Here is a 20070-nt window from a genome sequence, read left to right on the forward strand (position 1 = left end):
ATTTATTAATGTTAAGATATAGACCAGACGCTTTGGAAAAGGATTGTAATCACATTGATCGATATGGGAATTTGGTTATCGTCTTCCAGAAAAAGTGTAGTGTCATCACCCAGGTGGCTTATAATAATTTCTTTACCAGCTATGGAAATACCTTGTACAGGACTATTATTTAAAGAATTTAAAGAAGTTGGGTGATTAATAAAAACAGGTACGGAGAGATAGGACAATCTTGCCTATTTCCTCAATTTAACTCAAATCTAGGTGAGGTGCCATATTTCAATTTGATAGAGCTGTTACCATTTGCATAGAGAGTCTTAATAGCCTTACAGAAAAAATCCCCAAAGCCAAGTCTCTCAAGGGAGTGGAAGAGAAACTGATGCTCTACTGTGTCAAATGCTTTATAAAAATCTAAAAATAATACGAAGCTATCCTCAGTTATTAGGTCTGAGTAGTCAAGTATGTCTAATACTAGTCTGACATTGTTAGAAATATGTCTGTTCCTCATGAAGCCAGACTGTGTTTCATCAATGATTGCATCCAGAACTTCTTTAATTATTTTTGCAAGTAGTAAGGCTAATATCTTATAGTCATTATTAAGAAGACAAATTGGACGCCAGTTATCGATGAGCAGCACTTCTTTTTGAGGCTTTAGGTATCAGTGTTATTAAGCCCTGACTCATTGTAGGAGGGAGAACATTGTTTTTAATACTCTATAAAAAAGACTTCAAATAGGAAGGGAGCTACTTGTTCAAAAAATCATTTGTAAAATTCTGATGTAATTCCATCAACACCTGGTGATTGTTGTTCTTTAGATGTTTGATAGACTCTATCATCTCTTCAACTTTGATGGGTTCATCACACTGTTTAGATTCTATATCACTGATAGAGTGAACATTATACAGTGAGTTAAAAAACATATCTGTGGATTCCTGACAGTACGTAGAGCTGTACAATTTTCTGTAACAATTGCTACAGTATTTAGCAATTCACTTTTGTAATAACACCATCAATGTTTAACTTATGGATAGTGTTATTTTTAGAGTGAAATTTCTCATGTCTAAAGAAATAGGATAAATTCTGTTCTCCCTGCTCAATCCATTTTTTCCTAGATCTAATAAAGGCGCCTTCTGCTTTTAATCTATATATATTATCCAGTTTATTTTGTAACTCAATTAGTTCCATCTTTTCCTCCCCCGAGAGGTCGGCTGGGGACCTCTGAGAAAGGGAAGTTATCTTAATAATCACCTTTTCCTCCTCAGCTCTTCTGGTCTTAACACCTCAAATTTAAAGAGCTCCCAGTTCTTGCAATAAGACTTTTCTTCACAAGCCCTTTCCCAAAAGTGTGAGAGCAGATCTTTAACCTCAAATGTAACTATATCATTATTTAATAATGAGCTATTTAGCTTCCAGTAGGATGCTCTACCACGGTTTGTATCAGGGGTAAATATTTTGATATCAATGTAAATGGCCCTATGGTCTGTGAGGAGAGTAGTACAAATATTTGTAGTAACACACTCACTATCAATACATTTGGATATAAGCCAAAAATCTATTCTTGAACCTGTTTTGTTACTCCAAGTGAATGATCTGTCGGCCGGAAACCTCTCTCTCCATTTATCAGTAAGATCAAACTTTTCCATAAAAAGTATTAAACCCAAATTCTGATTGGTTGGCCTACCTGGGGGCCATCTATCAGTTGAATTATCTATAGTAATGTTAAAGTCCCCTCCTATCAATAATAACGAATTGGGAAATTTAGATAACCAATGAAGTATATGTTTCTCTATAGATTCAAGTAACTCATCATTATCATGCTTGGTGTTGTACCCGTAGAAGTTTACAGTAATGAGCGTAATGTCATTGTAACTAATCACAAGACAAATAAAGTGACCAAAGGGGTCACATTCCGAGTGTAGAATATTACCACCAAAGGTATTTTTCATTGTAGTGACACCAGCGGAGCGTTTTGATCCATGGGAGAGCCAAATATTGTTGCCCCACTGTGACCTCCAGAAGTTGGCATCAGCCGAAATTATGTGAGACTCTTGAAAAAAGCAAAAATCTGTTCGAAATGTTTTAGCAAATAAAAATAAGGCCTTGCGATTCACATTGTTTCGTAACCCCCTAGCATTAAGAGAAACTATAGACAAAGACAAACAACAAAGATGATATAAAAGTATAAACTGTAGTAGGATGAGTCAAAGACGTAGGAGCAGTGAACGTAAACGATAAGGAACCGAGATCTGCACCATTTAAGTCCATTTAAAGTGAAAATAGCTTATTCCATAAACTTTGAGCTAGATGTTATCCGGCTTTGAAATTCAACTCAACTGAAAATTATGTTCTAGAACAAACCAAGGGTTCTTGTAGTAAGAGAGACTAAAAAACCCTCCTTAGTGTAATCAGGAACTATTCTGAAAAATAAAATACAAATTAATAATTTAAATAAAAGGTTACATACTATTTTAAGTCCATATGAAAACTGATCATAAAAAAAAATGAATAAAAAATGTTTTACATATACACGTTCCTAAGACCTTTTTTGGAAATGAGTATTAATAACTAAATAGAGCAATAACCGTGTAAAGTCAGAGCAGACCTGTATGCCCTTTAAAACAGTATCTTAGTTACTGTATACATAAAAAATAAATACAACTTTCAATCTTCTTCGTAAGTTTGTAAACCAAATAGGTCTTCTGGTCATACAATAACAAACTAATAAATTGAAGTACCTGAGTATTCCTGAAAAATAATCACCTGATGCTTGTTAGGTAAACAACATAAGGAAAATGAGAATATCATGGCTGAAACCATGAACCTGTTCCTTCTGGTGAGATTTTAGGGAGGAATACGGATTTCTGAACCGTTGATGAAGCCTCGTCCTCTGACGAAGTAAGCAGCCTTTCCCTCATTTCGTGCTATCTTGATCGTTGGCCATAACCTGTTCCTTCTTTCTATGTCCTCCGGGCTGAGATGCTCGGCGAAACGCATACCATGGCTCTGAAGGAAGGCGTTCTTCCTAGCAGCTTTCCAGACAGCATCCCTGTAGAATCTGGCAGTGAAGAGGATGATGATACCCCTTGGTCTTGAATCGTTTTGCTGTTGCTTCTTGCCGAGGCGATGCACAACGTCGATGGTATCACCAACTTTGTTCTTCCCTGCAGGCATAACTTCTTGGCAGATGGGGCTAGCCTCTCCTCGCACATCTTCATTCTCCACCTCTGGCAAGCCGTAGAGTCTCAGGTTCCATCTTCATTCTCCACCTCTGGCAAGCCGTAGTCTCAGGTTCCATCTCCATTCTCCACCTCTGGCAAGCCGTAGAGTCTCAGGTTCCATCTTCATTCTCCACCTCTGGCAAGCCGTAGAGTCTCAGGTTCCATCTTCATTCTCCACCTCTGACAAGCCGTAGAGTCTCAGGTTCCATCTTCATTCTCCACCTCTGGCAAGCCGTAGAGTCTCAGGTTCCATCTTCATTCTCCACCTCTGGCAAGCCGTAGAGTCTCAGGTTCCATCTTCATTCTCCACCTCTGGCAAGCCGTAGAGTCTCAGGTTCCATCTTCATTCTCCACCTCTGGCAAGCCGTCTCAGGTTCCATCTTCATTCTCCACCTCTGGCAAGCCGTAGAGTCTCAGGTTCCATCTTCATTCTCCACCTCTGGCAAGCCGTAGAGTCTCAGGTTCCATCTTCATTCTCCACCTCTGGCAAGCCGTAGAGTCTCAGGTTCCATCTTCATTCTCCACCTCTGGCAAGCCGTAGTCTCAGGTTCCATCTTCATTCTCCACCTCTGGTTCAGGTTCCATCTTCATTCTCCACCTCTGGCAAGCCGTAGAGTCTCAGGTTCCATCTTCATTCTCCACCTCTGGCAAGCCGTTCTCAGGTTCCATCTTCATTCTCCACCTCTGGCAAGCCGTAGAGTCTCAGGTTCCATCTTCATTCTCCACCTCTGGCAAGCCGTTCTCAGGTTCCATCTTCATTCTCCACCTCTGGCAAGCCGTAGAGTCTCAGGTTCCATCTTCATTCTCCACCTCTGGCAAGCCGTAGTCTCAGGTTCCATCTTCATTCTCCGCCTCTGGCAAGCCGTCAGTCTCAGGTTCCATCTTCATTCCCGTCTCACCTCTCAGGTTCCATCTTCATTCTCCACCTCTGGCAAGCCGTAGAGTCTCAGGTTCCATCTTCATTCTCCACCTCTGGCAAGCCGTAGAGTCTCAGGTTCCATCTTCATTCTCCACCTCTGGCAAGCCGTAGAGTCTCAGGTTCCATCTTCATTCTCCACCTCTGGCAAGCCGTAGAGTCTCAGGTTCCATCTTCATTCTCCACCTCTGGCAAGCCGTCTCAGGTTCCATCTTCATTCTCCACCTCTGACAAGCCGTCTCAGGTTCCATCTTCATTCTCCACCTCTGGCAAGCCGTATAGTCTCAGGTTCCATCTTCATTCTCCACCTCTGGCAAGCCGTAGAGTCTCAGGTTCCATCTTCATTCTCCACCTCTGGCAAGCCGTAGAGTCTCAGGTTCCATCTTCATTCTCCACCTCTGGCAAGCCGTAGAGTCTCAGGTTCCATCTTGATTCTCCACCTCTGGTTCTCAGGTTCCATCTTCATTCTCCACCTCTGGCAAGCCGTAGAGTCTCAGGTTCCATCTTCATTCTCCACCTCTGGCAAGCCGTAGAGTCTCAGGTTCCATCTTCATTCTCCACCTCTGGCAAGCCGTAGAGTCTCAGGTTCCATCTTCATTCTCCACCTCTGGCAAGCCGTAGTCTCAGGTTCCATCTTCATTCTCCACCTCTGACAAGCCGTAGAGTCTCAGGTTCCATCTTCATTCTCCACCTCTGGCAAGCCGTATAGTCTCAGGTTCCATCTTCATTCTCCACCTCTGGCAAGCCGTAGAGTCTCAGGTTCCATCTTCATTCTCCACCTCTGGCAAGCCGTAGAGTCTCAGGTTCCATCTTCATTCTCCACCTCTGGCAAGCCGTAGAGTCTCAGGTTCCATCTTGATTCTCCACCTCTGGCAAGCCGTAGAGTCTCAGGTTCCATCTTCATTCTCCACCTCTGGCAAGCCGTAGAGTCTCAGGTTCCATCTTCATTCTCCACCTCTGGCAAGCCGTAGAGTCTCAGGTTCCATCTTCATTCTCCACCTCTGGCAAGCCGTAGAGTCTCAGGTTCCATCTTCATTCTCCACCTCTGGCAAGCCGTAGAGTCTCAGGTTCCATCTTCATTCTCCACCTCTGGCAAGCCGTAGAGTCTCAGGTTCCATCTTCATTCTCCACCTCTGGCAAGCCGTAGAGTCTCAGGTTCCATCTTCATTCTCCACCTCTGGCAAGCCGTAGAGTCTCAGGTTCCATCTTCATTCTCCACCTCTGGCAAGCCGTAGAGTCTCAGGTTCCATCTTCATTCTCCACCTCTGGCAAGCCGTATCTCAGGTTCCATCTTCATTCTCCACCTCTGGCAAGAGAGTCTCAGGTTCCATCTTCATTCTCCACCTCTGGCAAGCCGTAGAGTCTCAGGTTCCATCTTCATTCTCCACCTCTGGCAAGCCGTAGTCTCAGGTTCCATCTTCTTGTGTATTGTTCCAGATCAGTGAGACGTCTATGGTAGAGATTGTTATTCTTTTCCACCTTTTCCACACTTTTTTCAACTTTTTCCTTTGCATGGACATGCCGAAATAAATTATCCAATTATTATTCCAGTAACAGGAAAGGTCTTATATCTTGAACAAATAAAAATAGTAATGACTGTAAACTTGTTTTTTTCACAATCTTTCTGAAGTTTGGTTACGGAGCTCGGTAAAAAAACGTCTTTTCAAGCCGCCATCTTGGCACCTTCCTGCTCCAAAATACAGGTGTTTCAGCCTAGCTCAGTGCTTTCTGTGGTGGTGGGGCAGCCATGATTGGCTTAGTGTTCTGTCACAGCCAAATCGAAAAGTCAAGCCCATTGGGTGCTGCCATACAGTTACATTAGAAGTGCCCAACCAAGAAGACCCAAGGTCATTGGCCACAGATATAATGATGTCAAATCACGCTATATCTACCGTAGCTTTGATTAGACTCATTATGTCAACATCATACTTTCAAAATCTTAGCTAACAAAAGCTAGCAGTCATCATCATGAATCAAGTCGACAATCTACTGGCAAATCCTTTTCAATCCTTGTCATATAAAGATAAATTATAGGTAAAACGTATCAGTGCTCACTGACCATTGGACATAAACATTACACAACAAGTTGGAAATTCAACAGTGAGTGGTTTGGAAGGAATCAGTGGCTAACCGATTCGGGATGGCAGATTGTGGTGCCAGTAAGTGAAAGGTTGCTAGATCGAATCCCCAAGCTGACAAGGTAAGAATCTGTCGTTCTGTCCCTGAACAAGGGGTCACTGTTCCTAGGCCATCATTGTAAATAAGACTTTGTTCTTAACTGACTTGCCTAGTTAAATAATAACTGCAAGCAAAGCAATCACTAGCCTGCTATTCAGTAGACTGGGTGGGTGTGCGGTCGAAATCTGTGTTTATGGGTCTCTTTTCCAAGCTTAAAAGGATAAACATTCAACATTGGCCATGCTGTCGATCCAACATGATTTCTGCCGTGTTCAAAACAACTGGAAACTGTGAAATCTCTCAGACTTCAGTGTGTTCAAGACAACTGGGAACTGTGAAATCTCTCAGACTTCAGTGTGTTCAAGACAACTGGGAACTCTGACTGGGAAAATAAGTTTTGAACTGTCATCCAACTCCAAATTCCAAGTTCAGGCCTCTTTCTAGAGTTCTGACCTGAAGATCACTTACATCATGATACAACCTTGTTTTGTTTTTTTTAAGTTCCCAGTTGTTGGTCCCCGAGTGGTGCAGCAGTCTAAGGGACTGCATCTCAGTGCAAGAGGTGTTACTACAGTCCCTAGTTCAAATCCAGGCTGTATCACATCTGGTTGTGATTGAGAGTCCCATAGGGTGGCGCACAACTGATCCAGCGTCGCCGGGGTAGGCCGTCATTGTCACACCCTGACCATAGTTTGCTTTGTATGTTTCTATGTTTTGTTTGGTCAGGGTGTGATCTGAGTGGGCATTCTATGTTGTGTGTCTAGTTTGTCTATTTCTATGTTTGGCCTGATATGGTTCTCAATCAGAGGCAGGTGTTAGTCATTGTCTCTGATTGGGAACCATATTTAGGTAGCCTGTTTTGTGTTGGGTTTTGTGGGTGGTTGTTTCCTGTCTTTGTTGCACCAGATAGGGCTGTTTCGGGTTTTCCACGGTTATTGTTTTGTATTATGTTCATGTTTAGTTTTCTTATTAAAAAACATGAACTTCAACCACGCTGCATTTTGGTCCGCCTCTCCCGTTACAGAACCACCCACCAAAACAGGACCAAGTGGCGTGGTAACGGGCAACAGCAACAGCGGCGCAAAGAGGAATGGACATGGGAGGACTTGGACGGTAAAGGACCCTGGGCACAGCCAGGAGATTATCGCCGCCCCAAGGAAGAGCTGGAGGCGACGAAAGCGGAGAGGCGCTGGTATGAGGAGGCAGCATGGCGTGGATGGAAGCCCGAGAGTCAGCCCCAAACATTTCTTGGGGGGTGGCACACAGGAAGTGTGTCGAAGCCAGGTAGGAGACCTGTGCCAACTTCCTGTGCTTACCGGAGGGTGAGAGAGACTGGGCAGGCACCGTATTATGCTGTGGAGCGCATGGTGTCCCCAGTGCGGGTGCATAGCCCGGTGCGGTACATACCAGCTCCGCGTATCGGCCGGGCTAGAGTGGGCATCGAGCCAGGTGCCATGAAGCCGGCTCTACGCATCTGGTCTCCAGTGCGTCTCCTTGGGCCGGCATACATGGCACCAGCCTTACGCATGGTGACCCCGGTTCGCCAGCACAGTGCGGGCTATTCCACCTCGCCGCACTGGCAGGGCGACCGGGAGCATTCAACCAGGTAAGGTTGGGCAGGCTCGGTGCTCAAGAGCTCCAGTGCGCCTGCACGGTCCGGTCTATCCGGTACCACCTCCACGCACCAGCCCTCCGGTGGCAGCCCCCCGCACCAGGCTGTCTCTCCGTCTCATCCCTACAGGTGCTCCCGCCTGTCCAGTGCTGCCGGAGCCTTCCTCCTCTCCAGTGTTGCCGGAGTCTCCAGTCTTCCCAGCGCCGCCTGAGCTACCCGTCTGCCCAGCGCCATCAGAGTCTCCCGTCTGTCCTGAGCCGCCAGTCTGCAAGGAGCCGCCAGTGCCGCCAGTCTGCAAGGAGCCGCCAGTCTGCAAGGGGCCGCCAGTGCCGCCATTCAGCCAGGATCTGCCAGAGTCGTCAGCCAGTACTGTCACACCCTGACCACAGTTTGCTTTGTATGTTTCTATGTTTTGTTTGGTCAGGGTGTGGTCTGAGTGGGCATTCTATGTTGTGTGTCTAGTTTGTCTATTTCTATGTTTGGCCTGATATGGTTCTCAATCAGAGGCAGGTGTTAGTCATTGTCTAGTTAAATAAAGGTGAACAAAAATAAATTGTCTTGAAAGCACCGTAAATCCAGGGAGTAACAGACTTTGATGACAAAATTTGCCCACGAAGGATGGCCAAAAATGTATTTGCTGCAGCATAAATTATGTAGTATGCCAGGGAGATATGTTTACTGTAGCTAAGAAAGTAATACTAATTGTATGCTGTTAGTAGCACATGTGCCTCACCCTTATAATTTGGTATATTTTCCCCTCATAATTTAGCCTAATGTTCTGACTTGGTGGTGCACATGTAGCCTATTGCCTGTTTTAGAGGAATGTCATCATTGAATATTGTAAGAGATTTAATTGTCTGCTGATATGCCACCTTTATTCATCCTACAGTTCTGTACAGGGAGAATATTGTTAGAACGGCCCATGTTCTGAATTCTGTCGCTGTACATTTAAAAAGTGCTGAACAAATAGTTATATTGCCTATGTCCGTCCTAGCTCGCTTATGAATATCTTAATCGAAATTACAGATTGCCTCATATCTGCTCATCGTCCACTTATGCCATAGTTTGTACATCTCAATTGTCAGTAGAAACCGCATTTGTTTAAGCAAGTCAGCCATATCAGCTATGTTTTCTAAAAGGCAGTAAATGAGGCTGAATGAACTGATTCGCTGCCAGACAAGGCTCCGCTGATAGGCAGGTGTAGCAGTGGTAAGGTGTTGGGACAGCTTTATGTAGGCCCTAACAGTTTGTGGGCACAGTTTGTCACCGTTATAGTGCAATTCATGTATTGTTTAGTGTTGTGTGTGTAGTGACTTTGCTGGCATGCATCGAAATATATATACACTGCTCAAAAAATAAAGGGAACACTTAAACAACACAATGTAACTCCAAGTCAATCACACTTCTGTGAAATCAAACTGTCCACTTAGGAAGCAACACTGATTGACAATAAATTTCACATGCTGTTGTGCAAATGGAATAGACAACAGGTGGAAATTATAGGCAATTAGCAAGACACCCCCAATAAAGGAGTGTTTCTGCAGGTGGTGACCACAGGCCACTTCTCAGTTCCTATGCTTCCTAGCTGATGTTTTGGTCACTTTTGAATGCTGGCGGTGCTTTCACTCTAGTGGTAGCATGAGACGGAGTCTACAACCCACACAAGTGGCTCAGGTAGTGCAGCTCATCCAGGATGGAACATCAATGCGAGCTGTGGCAAGAAGTTTTGCCGTGTCTGTCAGCGTAGTGTCCAGAGCATGGAGGCGCTACCAGGAGACAGGCCAGTACATCAGGAGACGTGGAGGAGGCCGTAGGAGGGCAACAACTCAGCAGCAGGACCGCTACCTCCACCTTTGTGCAAGGAGGAGCAGGAGGAGCACTGCCAGAGCCCTGCAAAATGACCTGCAGCAGGCCACAACTGTGCATTTGTCTGCTCAAACGGTCAGAAACAGACTCCATGAGGGTGGTATGAGGGCCCGACGTCCACAGGTGGGGGTTGTGCTTACAGCCCAACACTGTGCAGGACATTTGGCATTTGCCAGAGAACACCAAGATTGGCAAATTCACCACTGGCGCCCTGTGCTCTTCACAGATGAAAGCAGGTTCACACTGAGCACGTGACAGACGTGACAGAGTCTGGAGACGGCGTGGAGAACGTTCTGCTGCCTGCAACATCCTCCAGCATGACCGGTTTGGCTGTGGGTCAGTCATGGTGTGGGTTGGCATTTCTTTGGGGGGGTCGCACAGCCCTCCATGTGCTCGCCAGAGGCAGCCTGACTGCCATTAGGTACCGAGATGAGATCCTCAGACCCCTTGTGAGACCATATGCTGGTGCGGTTGGCCCTGGGTTTCTCCTAATGCAAGACAATGCTAGACCTCATGTGGCTGGAGTGTGTCAGCAGTTCCTGCAAGAGGAAGGCATTGATGCTATGGACTGGCCCGCCCGTTCCCCAGACCTGAATCCAATTGAGCACATCTGGGACATCATGTCTAGCTCCATCCACCAACGCCACGTTGCACCACAGACTGTCCAGGAGTTGGCGGATGCTTTAGTCCAGGTCTGGGAGGAGATCCCTCAGGAGTCCATCCACCACCTCATCAGGAGCATGCCCAGGCGTTGTAGGGAGGTCATACAGGCACGTGGAGGCCACACACACTACTGAGCCTCATTTTGACTTGTTTTAAGGACATTACATCAAAGTTGGATCAGCCTGTAGTGTGGTTTTCCACTTTAATTTTGAGTGTGACTCCAAATCCAGACCTCCATGGGTTGATACATTTGATATCCATTGATCATTTTTGTGTGATTTTGTTGTCAGCACATTCAACTATGTAAAGAAAAAAGTATTTAATAATAATATTTCATTCATTCAGATCTAGGATGTGTTATTTTAGTGTTCCCTTTATTTTTTTGAGCAGTGTATTTTTAGATACATAGCTTTTCTTCAGACATAGGAATTCTCCGGTTGGAACATTATGGATGTTTCATGTTAAAAACATCCTAAAGATTGATTCCATACATCGTTTGACTTGTTTCTACGACCTGTAATGGAACTTTTCAAGTTTTTGTCTGGACGAAGTGCTCGCGCTTCATAAAGATGGATTACTGGGCTGAACACGCTAACAACAAGTCATTTGGACAGAAATGGACTTTATGGAACTTTATGGAACAAATCAGTCATTTATTGTCAAACTGGGATTCCTGGGAGTGCCTTCTGATGAAGATCATCAAAGGTAAGTGAATATTTATAGTGTTATTTCTAACTTCTGTTGACTTCAAAATGGCAGATATTTCTCTGGCTGGATTGGGCTCTGAGCGCCGTTCTCAGATTATGCTTTTTATGTCATTTTTTGTTGTTGAAATCTGACAGCGGTTGCATTAAGGAGAAGTCTCTTTAATTCTGTGAATAACACTTGTATCTTTTATCAATGTTTATTATGAATATTTCTGCAAAATCACCGGATGTTTTGAAATCAAAACATTACTGCACTTAATATGCCAATGTAAACTGAGATTTTTGGATATAAATATGCATATTATCGAACAAAACATACATGTATTGTGTAACATGATGTCCTATGAGTGTTATCTGATGAAGATCATCAAAGGTTAGTGATTAATTGTATCTATATTTCTGCTTTTTGTGACTTATATTTGGCTGGTGTGTTTTTTTGACTTGGCGGTGATCTAATATAATCATATGTTGTGCTTTCGCTGTAAAGCATTTTTGAAATCGGACACGATGGGTAGACTAACAAGAAGTTTCTTTCATTTGCTGTATTGGCCTTGTTAATGTGTGAAAGTTACATATTTCAAAAAATATTTTTGAATTACAGTCAAACACGTCGGGTTTATTTTAAACACACGGTAAATGGGGTGTGGGAAAAAGGGGCTGAGCTGGACCCAAGGAAAGAAATAATAAATATCAACAAAAAAAACAAGCTAGTCTTACTTGCTTCGATAACCGCTAGCTAACTAACCAATAAAATACAGTGGGTGGTCCGCCCAGTTCTAACTAGGATTCTTAGACAATGTTTTCCTACAGGTAATGTATGCCCACTTGTCTTGGTATCCCCTTTTCCCACCAACAAACAGTCATTCAACACAACCATACATACTCACAAGTTAACAGACAAAGTGAGATGTAGGCACCAAAACAAAAAGAGATAATAGCTCAATCCAAAGAGAAAGAGAGAGAGAGTTTTTAAACCAAGGGAAAGGGAATGTGATTGGGTAAGGGAAAAGGAGGAGGTGTGTCTTTAGATTGATGACTGATTGGCGACTGATGACTGCCACCTGTGACTAGGGCAGAACGGGGAAAAAAACACCTACAGGATACCTGTATCTGTAACAGATGACCAGCGGGGTCAAATAATAATCACAGTTGTTGTAGAGGGTGCAACAGACAAGGTAGCACGTCCGGTGAACAGTTCAATGTTCCATAGCTGCAGGCAGAACAGTTGAAACTGGAGCAGCAGCATGACTGGGGATAGCCAGGAATCATCAGGCCAGGTGGTCTTAAGGCATGGTCCTAGGCTCAGGTCCTGAGAGAATTAGAGGGAGTATACTTAAATTCACACAGGACACCAGATTGGACAGACTGACCCTAGCCCCCTGGTACATAGACTATTGCAGCATAGATACTGGAGGCTGAGACAAAGCAAAGCAGAAAATTGCATGCATAGCTAGCTAACTAGCTTAGTAACTAGCTCATTTGCTAACTGGCTAGATAGCTAACTAGCCAAGGGAAGCTAGTGCCAGAGGATTAGCTGTCTGAGCCTTTTACAGTAATTAATCCTAAACATGTTCAACAACAGTCTGCTAGGCTTGCTAGGGCTGCTCAGCCCTGCAAATAGCTTGGATAACTTTACTAATGTGTGGTCAAGCTGGTGGGTCTTTGAAGCTCTGATTTGGCTGTCTGGTATGTAAACATTCAAGTAGCCATGTACATGATGGTCGCTAGACAAACATTAATTACGGCTGTTCATAGGAGTTGCTGTTCAGTTTTAGGATCCCCTTTGCATAGATTTGCTTTGTTGCTGACATCTATATTTTATCAAATTGTTTAAACATCAGCAAGAGGATCCACAAAATAAAAAATGGCTTGTGCTCTTTCTTAGCTCAAGTCATTTGTTTGTATGATAACAGGGGGGAAGATGTCAAGCTTCCCTGCCTCCGCTTCCAAGAGTGTAAGCTGAACTCCTCTGAAGATGTACCAGAACAGTGGCAGGGAACTGCACCGATCCAAAAGTGTGGACTATGACTCGACACGCGATGCCACCTACCCTCTGCTCTCCCCCATTTACTACCACGACAGCTATGAGAGTGATGAGGACCTGTCTGCAGCTCACCACGCCCATCAGATAGACACCTCAGCCACACAGAGTAAAAACACCAGACCCCTCTCACCCATTAGATATGGTTGGTGTACAAGAGCAGTATTACCCAACTTGTCTAAGCAGAATATGAGCTAAATTGTCATTAGCACCACCTGCTGTTTAGCTAGGGTTGATCCCCTCATCAACAAGTAAGGGGATAGTTCACCCAAATTACAAAATGTGACATTGGTTTCCTTACTCTGTAAGCAGTATATGGATAACGTATGACAGCAATCCATTAGGGCCGGGACGATACCAGTGTCGCGATACTCGTTAGTATCGTGGCAAGGAAACTATACATGAAGTGGATATAACTTCTTTAGGAAAACAACCCTAATGTTGGAAACAAAAAGCATTATGTTGTCATCCAGAGTTAAATGTATTTATTTTCCAAGCTATAGCACACAATATTTTACATACAGCAAGCAGGACCAAAGAGTCTGTCTGCTTCGTGTTTTGATTTTTGCCATGGAAACATGATCCACCACAGAAGCCCCCAGAGAGGACAGCAGTGACCGAGGCAGAGGATCCAGAGGCATCTCTCTCTCTGCATGAGAGAGGTGGCTGGTCAACAAAGCCAAATAGGAGCAAAAAGAATGCAGAGGAGGTGTACTGGCATATCTTTTTAGTTTCTTCTTCGGTTCGGCAACTCCTGTTTGCATTTGAGTCAGAATTTGATCATTTAGTTGTTGATAAATATTGATATTTTCAGTTCTGTAAATTAGGGTCGCAAATGTCTCCACATGGAGCGCCTACTGAAGGAGAGGAATGAGGAACAGGAGAGGGAGCAGTAGTTGAAGAAGGTGGTGGAGGAGGAGATTCAGGAGAGGCTGCAGATGAAGAGCCCCCTTCTTCACCCAGTTATTAACACAATCCAAGAGAGGAACCGTGCAGTTTGTGTGCTTTCTAATGCGTACAGTATCTGGGCACCTAAAGGCGGGAGTCATTTTTGTGTTGTTGTTTGCCATCTCCAGGAGAAACAGCTGAAAGAGAGCAAGGAGCAGAAGGAGATGCAGAGGGAGATTGAAAAGAAAGCAGAGGAGAAGTACAGAGAGTGGTGACAGAGGAAGAACCTGGAGAAAATACAGAGAATGTAGGTTCCTTAACAGGAGCCTTGTGGAATTATTCACATAATTATTCAGAACCGTTAACTGTAAGAATGGAAAAAGAGGAAAACTAATGAAAATCTTGGAAATGATTTGTTGCTTTGCACTCTACATTAGCCTGCAGTTGTTAGAAGAGATCGACATGCTAGCCATTTGCTAAATATTCCCATTTTCTCTCTCCTCATGCTAACTAATCAGCAACAACACACAACTAAACCATGTTATTGAAGCAAACAGCAGTTTGTTACTCTGAATACAAGTTGATATGAACTCGTGGAACTGAATTAACGTAAGGCAAATCCTGTAAATGTTCATTTGAACTAGGGTTTGAATGTTTCTGACAACATAACTTTGGTTTCCATGGAAACTAGTATGAGATGTTCCAGTACTGAGGTTGGAGTGCTTGTGTTGTAACAGTAGGAGGCAGCCAGTAGAGGGAGCGCAGACAGAGAGCAGAGGGGAAGTTTAAGAAATGGCTTTGTGCTCAGGACAAGAGTCGACCCAGTCCCAAGGCACCCGGCTGCCCACGAGGTAACATAACGGTCTTCACCTTGTTTATGGTTGTCATTGTGTCATATACACTTCGTGGAGAATGCTAATTATGAGGGAATTAAGTCAAGGTCAGAATACAGCGTATCTGTAGACACATCTCTGCCACACCTCAATGTCTGCAAGCTCCACCCCAAACGAATACCTGGCTGGCACATGCTTTGTCCATAATAAAATTCAAGGTCAGAATACCCTTACAAAAAAAGATTCATTAAAAAGGGAAAGAAGTTCCATTTAAGCTCGCTTAACTTAAAAAAATGCTAACAGAATATTAATCAATAACAGGAGATACGGTGTCATTGGGTGGGTGTTTGTGTGCATGTAGTCAATAGTAGGATGTGTGTGTGTGTAGCCAATAACAGGAGATACGGTGTCATTAGGTGGGTGTTTGTGTGCATGTAGTCAATAGTAGGATGTGTGTGTGTGTAGCCAATAACAGGAGATACGGTGTCATTGGGTGGGTGTTTGTGTGCATGTAGTCAATAGTAGGATGTGTGTGTGTGTAGCCAATAACAGGAGATATGGTGTCATTAGGTGGGTGTTTGTGTGCATGTAGTCAATAGTAGGATGTGTGGATGTGGTGTCATTGTTTGTGTGCATGTAGTCAATAATAACAACAGGAGATATGGTGTCATTAGGTGGGTGTTTGTGTGCATGTAGTCAATAGTAGGATGTGTGTGTGTGTAGCCAATAACAGGAGATACGGTGTCATTGGGTGGGTGTTTGTGTGCATGTAGTCAATAGTAGGATGTGTGTGTGTGTAGCCAATAACAGGAGATACGGTGTCATTGGGTGGGTGTTTGTGTGCATGTAGTCAATAGTAGGATGTGTGTGTGTGTAGCCAATAACAGGAGATATGGTGAAAGATAAACATTTCTCAGGCTACAGTGCTTAATGTGGAACCATCATGTGACACACACACAGAAGAACAAACTGGTGGCCAGCCATGGTGCACAGTGCCTTCCACACTCACATGCATTGTTCTGTGTCCAGCTTTGCCATGTGCTTCTGTGGGCTGAGATGTCAACGAACCAGTGTGTGGGTAGAGAGAGGAAGAAGAGGGGGTCTCTGACTTCCAGAACAGTAAACTCTTAACATCTCCCTGTGAGGTCATTGTATGGATTGAGGTCAAATGGATTCATTATACAGAGAAAATTAAATCAGCCCTCATTAACAAGATGTCTAAAAACAACAAGATAACTAATGTAAAATATACTGGGCCCGTTAACGTTAATGGGTTCAGAACTTTTGTTAAACAACACAGTTAAAAATATATGGCAAATAGAAATCAAAACTAGATGCTCGTCAGATATAGATGGGAGGGGTTGAGGGTAGCTAAAGAATGGGATTAAAAACAAACAAAATATAACTTTTGTCAAATATACTGTTTCCGTAAAATGTATATAGAATGTATAAGCTGGATGTAGAAGCCTAAGTGTTGTTGTCCATTAGTGTACTCCAATTAGGGGAGGGTGGTAGGTTTTGGGGAAAATAACTAAGGGAAATATATATTTATGTATATATACAGTATTGGAAATGATGCAGACAATTACTTTGATGGAAGTTACAATCTATCTGATCTACTGGTAAATGCCTGTGTTTGTCTTGTGTTTTTGCCTGCTCTAGATTTAGCCTTTGTCATGTGGTTCTGAATGCACTGGAAAGTGTTAGTTGACGGTAGTCAGGAGGTGGCAAATAGTGATAGAGGGGCAGCCCATGTGTCTCTTTCTTCCTGTGTGTGTTTCTCAGTGTGTTATATGCAGCTGGGGTCCAAATGACACCTGTCGAGACAAAAGAGTTGTGTTTCCATTTCTCCAGGAGCAGCTACAGTGATTCCCTCTGCTGAAGGATGTGTACCTACAGTAGTGAGCCTTGTAAGCACCCAGAGACAAGTCTTAGATGTGATTTCTTGATAAACAAGACACTTCTCACTGACTAATCCCTCCTTCCTGTCCTCACAGACCCTGGACCTTGCCTAGAAAACTACAATTCCCATGATGCAGCGGTGCAGGTGGCCAGGCATCTGAAATTTGCACCTGCCAGGAATGGTAGGGGGGTACCTTAGTAGTCTGTGAACCAATGAGAGTGGGGAGAACAACAGAGTAGAGAGAGGGATATGGTAGGAGAGGCATAAGTACACTAACTTCACAGGGAAGCAGTTGGATGAATGAGCACAAAGAATGTGAGTGATTTGAATGTATACAACCTATCCTAAATGTAAATAAAAAGTTCCAGCACATTGAGGAATAACATGTTATATGTGATATATTGTGAAACAATATGTTATATTGTTTCTACTGTGACGGAATCTGTTGGAGGTCAACATTTTATTTAGTGTCTAATGAACTCTGAACCTGAGGAAATACCTGAAGAGGTGCCGAGTAGGGAACACTTGTAGAGGATATAGACTACTGAAGCCTTATCTTCAATACTTCTTCAGCAACGTATTTTCTGTGTAACTACCATTTTTTGTTTTGTTTATTCAGTTCCCCAAGACTGAATAAGTAAAAAGGGCACAGTTCCAAGTATGAAATATTCATGTACTTCTTAAGCTCCTCTTGAGGAAGAGTTCTCCCCATGTTTCTGAGTAGGATGTGACCAATTTCTGTCAACAGTTTCAACTGTTATTGATGCATCTAACAACATACAGAGTAGAGAACCAGTTCTGTCACTGCTGCAGGGCATGTCAGCCTGGCCCTAGTTTAGTGGTGTCTGACTGGCCCTGTGGTGATCCCTTACCATGCAGTCCTCTGTGCCGGAGCAGGACGACTCCTTTGACTTCCTTTTTAAGATTGTCCTGGTGGGAGACTCAGACGTGGGGAAGACCTGTGTGGTCCAGAGATTTAAGTCTGGTGTCTTCATGGAGAAACAGCAGAACACTATCGGAGTGGATTTCACCGTCAGAACCATGCTCATCAATGGCAGGAATGTCAAGGTAAGGTGCATGTGTACATTCTCTATTTTTCTAGGATAATCAATAATAAGTACAGGACATGTCTTAGCTGTGTCATTATTTCAGTTTGGTCAATAGGCCTTGCTAGCGCAACTGTCTTTACACAGTGCAAATCCTTCTGCCTCTGCTGTATTCGTAGTCAAAAGAGCAGGGATGACCTAACTAACATTTGACCGTCCGCTGTGTATTTTCTGGGTGTACGCCAAATGACTACAACCTATCGTAAATGTAAATAAAAAGTTCCAGCACATTGAAGAATAACATGTTATATGTGATGTTGTTTCTGCTGTGTATTTTCTGGGTGTACGCCAAATGACTACAATTGAGTGTATGAACAGTGTAAGTGTTTTCCTAGGTGCATGTTTCTCTGTGTATTTGAAAAAGGGAAGGGAGATGACTTTGGACCTTAACATCTTGTCCATAAATTAGTGACAAACCTCCCTGTACCAGTTTCTCCTCCACAGTGATGTATGGAAGTAAATAAACAACCCACAGTCCCTTCCCTGTTAAGTGTTTGCCGAAGTGACTGGATAGGTGTAAGCAATATGGTGACGTCTCCAGCTGGCCTTCCAATGTGCTTAGGGGAATGTTCTCCATGCTTACACCGATCTTGGGGAAGGTGCTAGGGGTGGGTTTTCAACGGACACTTTGTTCCTTAGCTGAGTGTGTGTGTGTGTGTAAGGAATTAGTGTAGTGTGTGTGTGTTTTCTCCGGCTGAAGTGTGTGTCGTCTTGTCTCCTCAGCTGCAGGTGTGGGACACAGCTGGACAGGAACGTTTCCGCTCAATCACCCAGAGTTATTACCGCAGTGCCCACGGCGCCATAGTGGCCTACGATATCACACGCCGGCCAACCTTTGACTCTTTGACACACTGGATCCAGGAAGTGGAACAAGACGGGGCTGCAAGCATTGTGCTCATCCTCATTGGTGGGTGGGAGGGACACAGGAAACACATGGTTTTATATAAACTCTGTTAAAAAGCCTACTTAAGTTGTTAATGACATAACAGATGTGGTGCTTATCTTCTGACGGGTGAGAGAAATGTCTTGACACCAACTTTCTTCCAAACGTTCATCAACAGAAACTAAAATAGAAAGACAAATTTCCTTCTGTAACTTCCTTTTCTCTTCTCTCCTAGGAAACAAGTCAGACCGGCAGGCGGAGAGACAGGTGCTGTTTGAGGATGCCTGTACCCTGGCTGAGGGGCGGGGTGCGCTGGCCGCCCTGGAGACCTCTGCGAAGGAGGCCCAGAATGTGGAGGCAGCCTTCATGCTCATGGCCCGGGAGCTGATGGTGAGGAACGGCCTCGCGCTCACAGACCAACACTCAAAGGCCTCCCCACACTTCTTCCCAAACTCCCATCCAATCCATGGCGCCGATCCTACAAACAGGGAGTCATGTTGTTGAGAGAATTGACAGGAAGCGTGGGAGAGGGTTTGTGGTGCTGATAACTTGGAATCAACATCGCCTACAGTCCCTTGTAGATGTAAAGCCACAAAGCCCACTCGTTTTTGACTGCTTACTTTTACAGGTGCTGTCAAGAAGTGTGCTTCGGGATAGGGGATGAGTGTACTATATTGTGTGGATGTGATATGAGTACTCTACTGATAATGGCGACTATCACTGCCACTGAGTTTTCCAGTAGTTTAAACATGGCTGCCAGTAGTCAAACACTTGTTACCAGTATTTAATGTTAAGTATCCCTTGCCACCTGTGGTTTATTGTATATGGGGGGGAATTATGTATTCACCTTATGCTGAGTGTTATGGTGTCCACTCTAGCTTCCCGGAGATAAAGCCTACAGCTGGCCTTCCAGGGACAGGATGTGGGGAGGTTGTAACTGTTAGGAGTAGAATAAAGGCCTCAATGGTTCTTAAACATCCTGGCCTGGGAAATTAGGCCAGGGTCAGGGGGTTAAGATAACGCCAGCAGAAAATAAAGACAGGATGAGCCCAAAGTGGCTCATGGTCCCCCCCCCCCAAATATAGTGGAGGGGTGGAACCAAGCGTTCTGGGTATTAGCTATATGAACTGCATTGTCTGTATGATTCAGCCTAACAGTCTCATTATTGCAATAATTAATCCATATTAAATAAAGATGATTGTTTGAAGAAATTACCAAGTCTCTCTCAGTACTGAATTTCCACGACGCGGGGGGGAAGA

General features: G+C 44.0%; 1 protein-coding gene and 1 pseudogene across 2 annotated transcripts; both read left to right on the forward strand.

The window, feature by feature from the left end:
* The first annotated feature begins 13060 nt into the window (after nucleotides 1-13060).
* LOC115144755 (inner centromere protein-like) lies at nucleotides 13061-17002 on the forward strand (annotated as a pseudogene).
* A 7-nt stretch (nucleotides 17003-17009) lies between these two features.
* On the forward strand, nucleotides 17010-20025 carry LOC135559475 (ras-related protein Rab-19-like). 2 transcript variants are annotated; one of them, XM_029685798.2, is made up of 3 exons: nucleotides 17010-17890; nucleotides 18652-18835; nucleotides 19047-20025. In XM_029685798.2, exons 1-3 carry the CDS (start codon nucleotides 17696-17698, stop codon nucleotides 19313-19315), a joined length of 648 nt encoding a protein of 215 aa, XP_029541658.2. In that variant the 5' UTR covers nucleotides 17010-17695; the 3' UTR covers nucleotides 19316-20025. The 2 variants fall into 2 exon arrangements, with proteins under 2 accessions (XP_029541658.2, XP_029541661.2); XM_029685801.2 differs by having other exon boundaries at nucleotides 18658-18835.
* The last annotated feature ends 45 nt before the right edge of the window (nucleotides 20026-20070 follow it).

Source organism: Oncorhynchus nerka, linkage group LG17, assembly GCF_034236695.1.
Source record: "Oncorhynchus nerka isolate Pitt River linkage group LG17, Oner_Uvic_2.0, whole genome shotgun sequence".
NCBI lineage: Eukaryota > Metazoa > Chordata > Actinopteri > Salmoniformes > Salmonidae > Oncorhynchus > Oncorhynchus nerka.

Excerpts from the sequence above, each read along its gene's own strand:
- LOC135559475 (XM_029685798.2), top strand. The coding sequence starts at position 17,696 with ATGCAGTCCTCTGTGCCGGAGCAGGACGACTCCTTTGACTTCCTTTTT. Across the intron at positions 17,891-18,651 it reads TCAATGGCAGGAATGTCAAG|CTGCAGGTGTGGGACACAGC; the intron begins GTAAGGTGCATG and ends TTGTCTCCTCAG. Across the intron at positions 18,836-19,046 it reads CATTGTGCTCATCCTCATTG|GAAACAAGTCAGACCGGCAG; the intron begins GTGGGTGGGAGG and ends CTTCTCTCCTAG.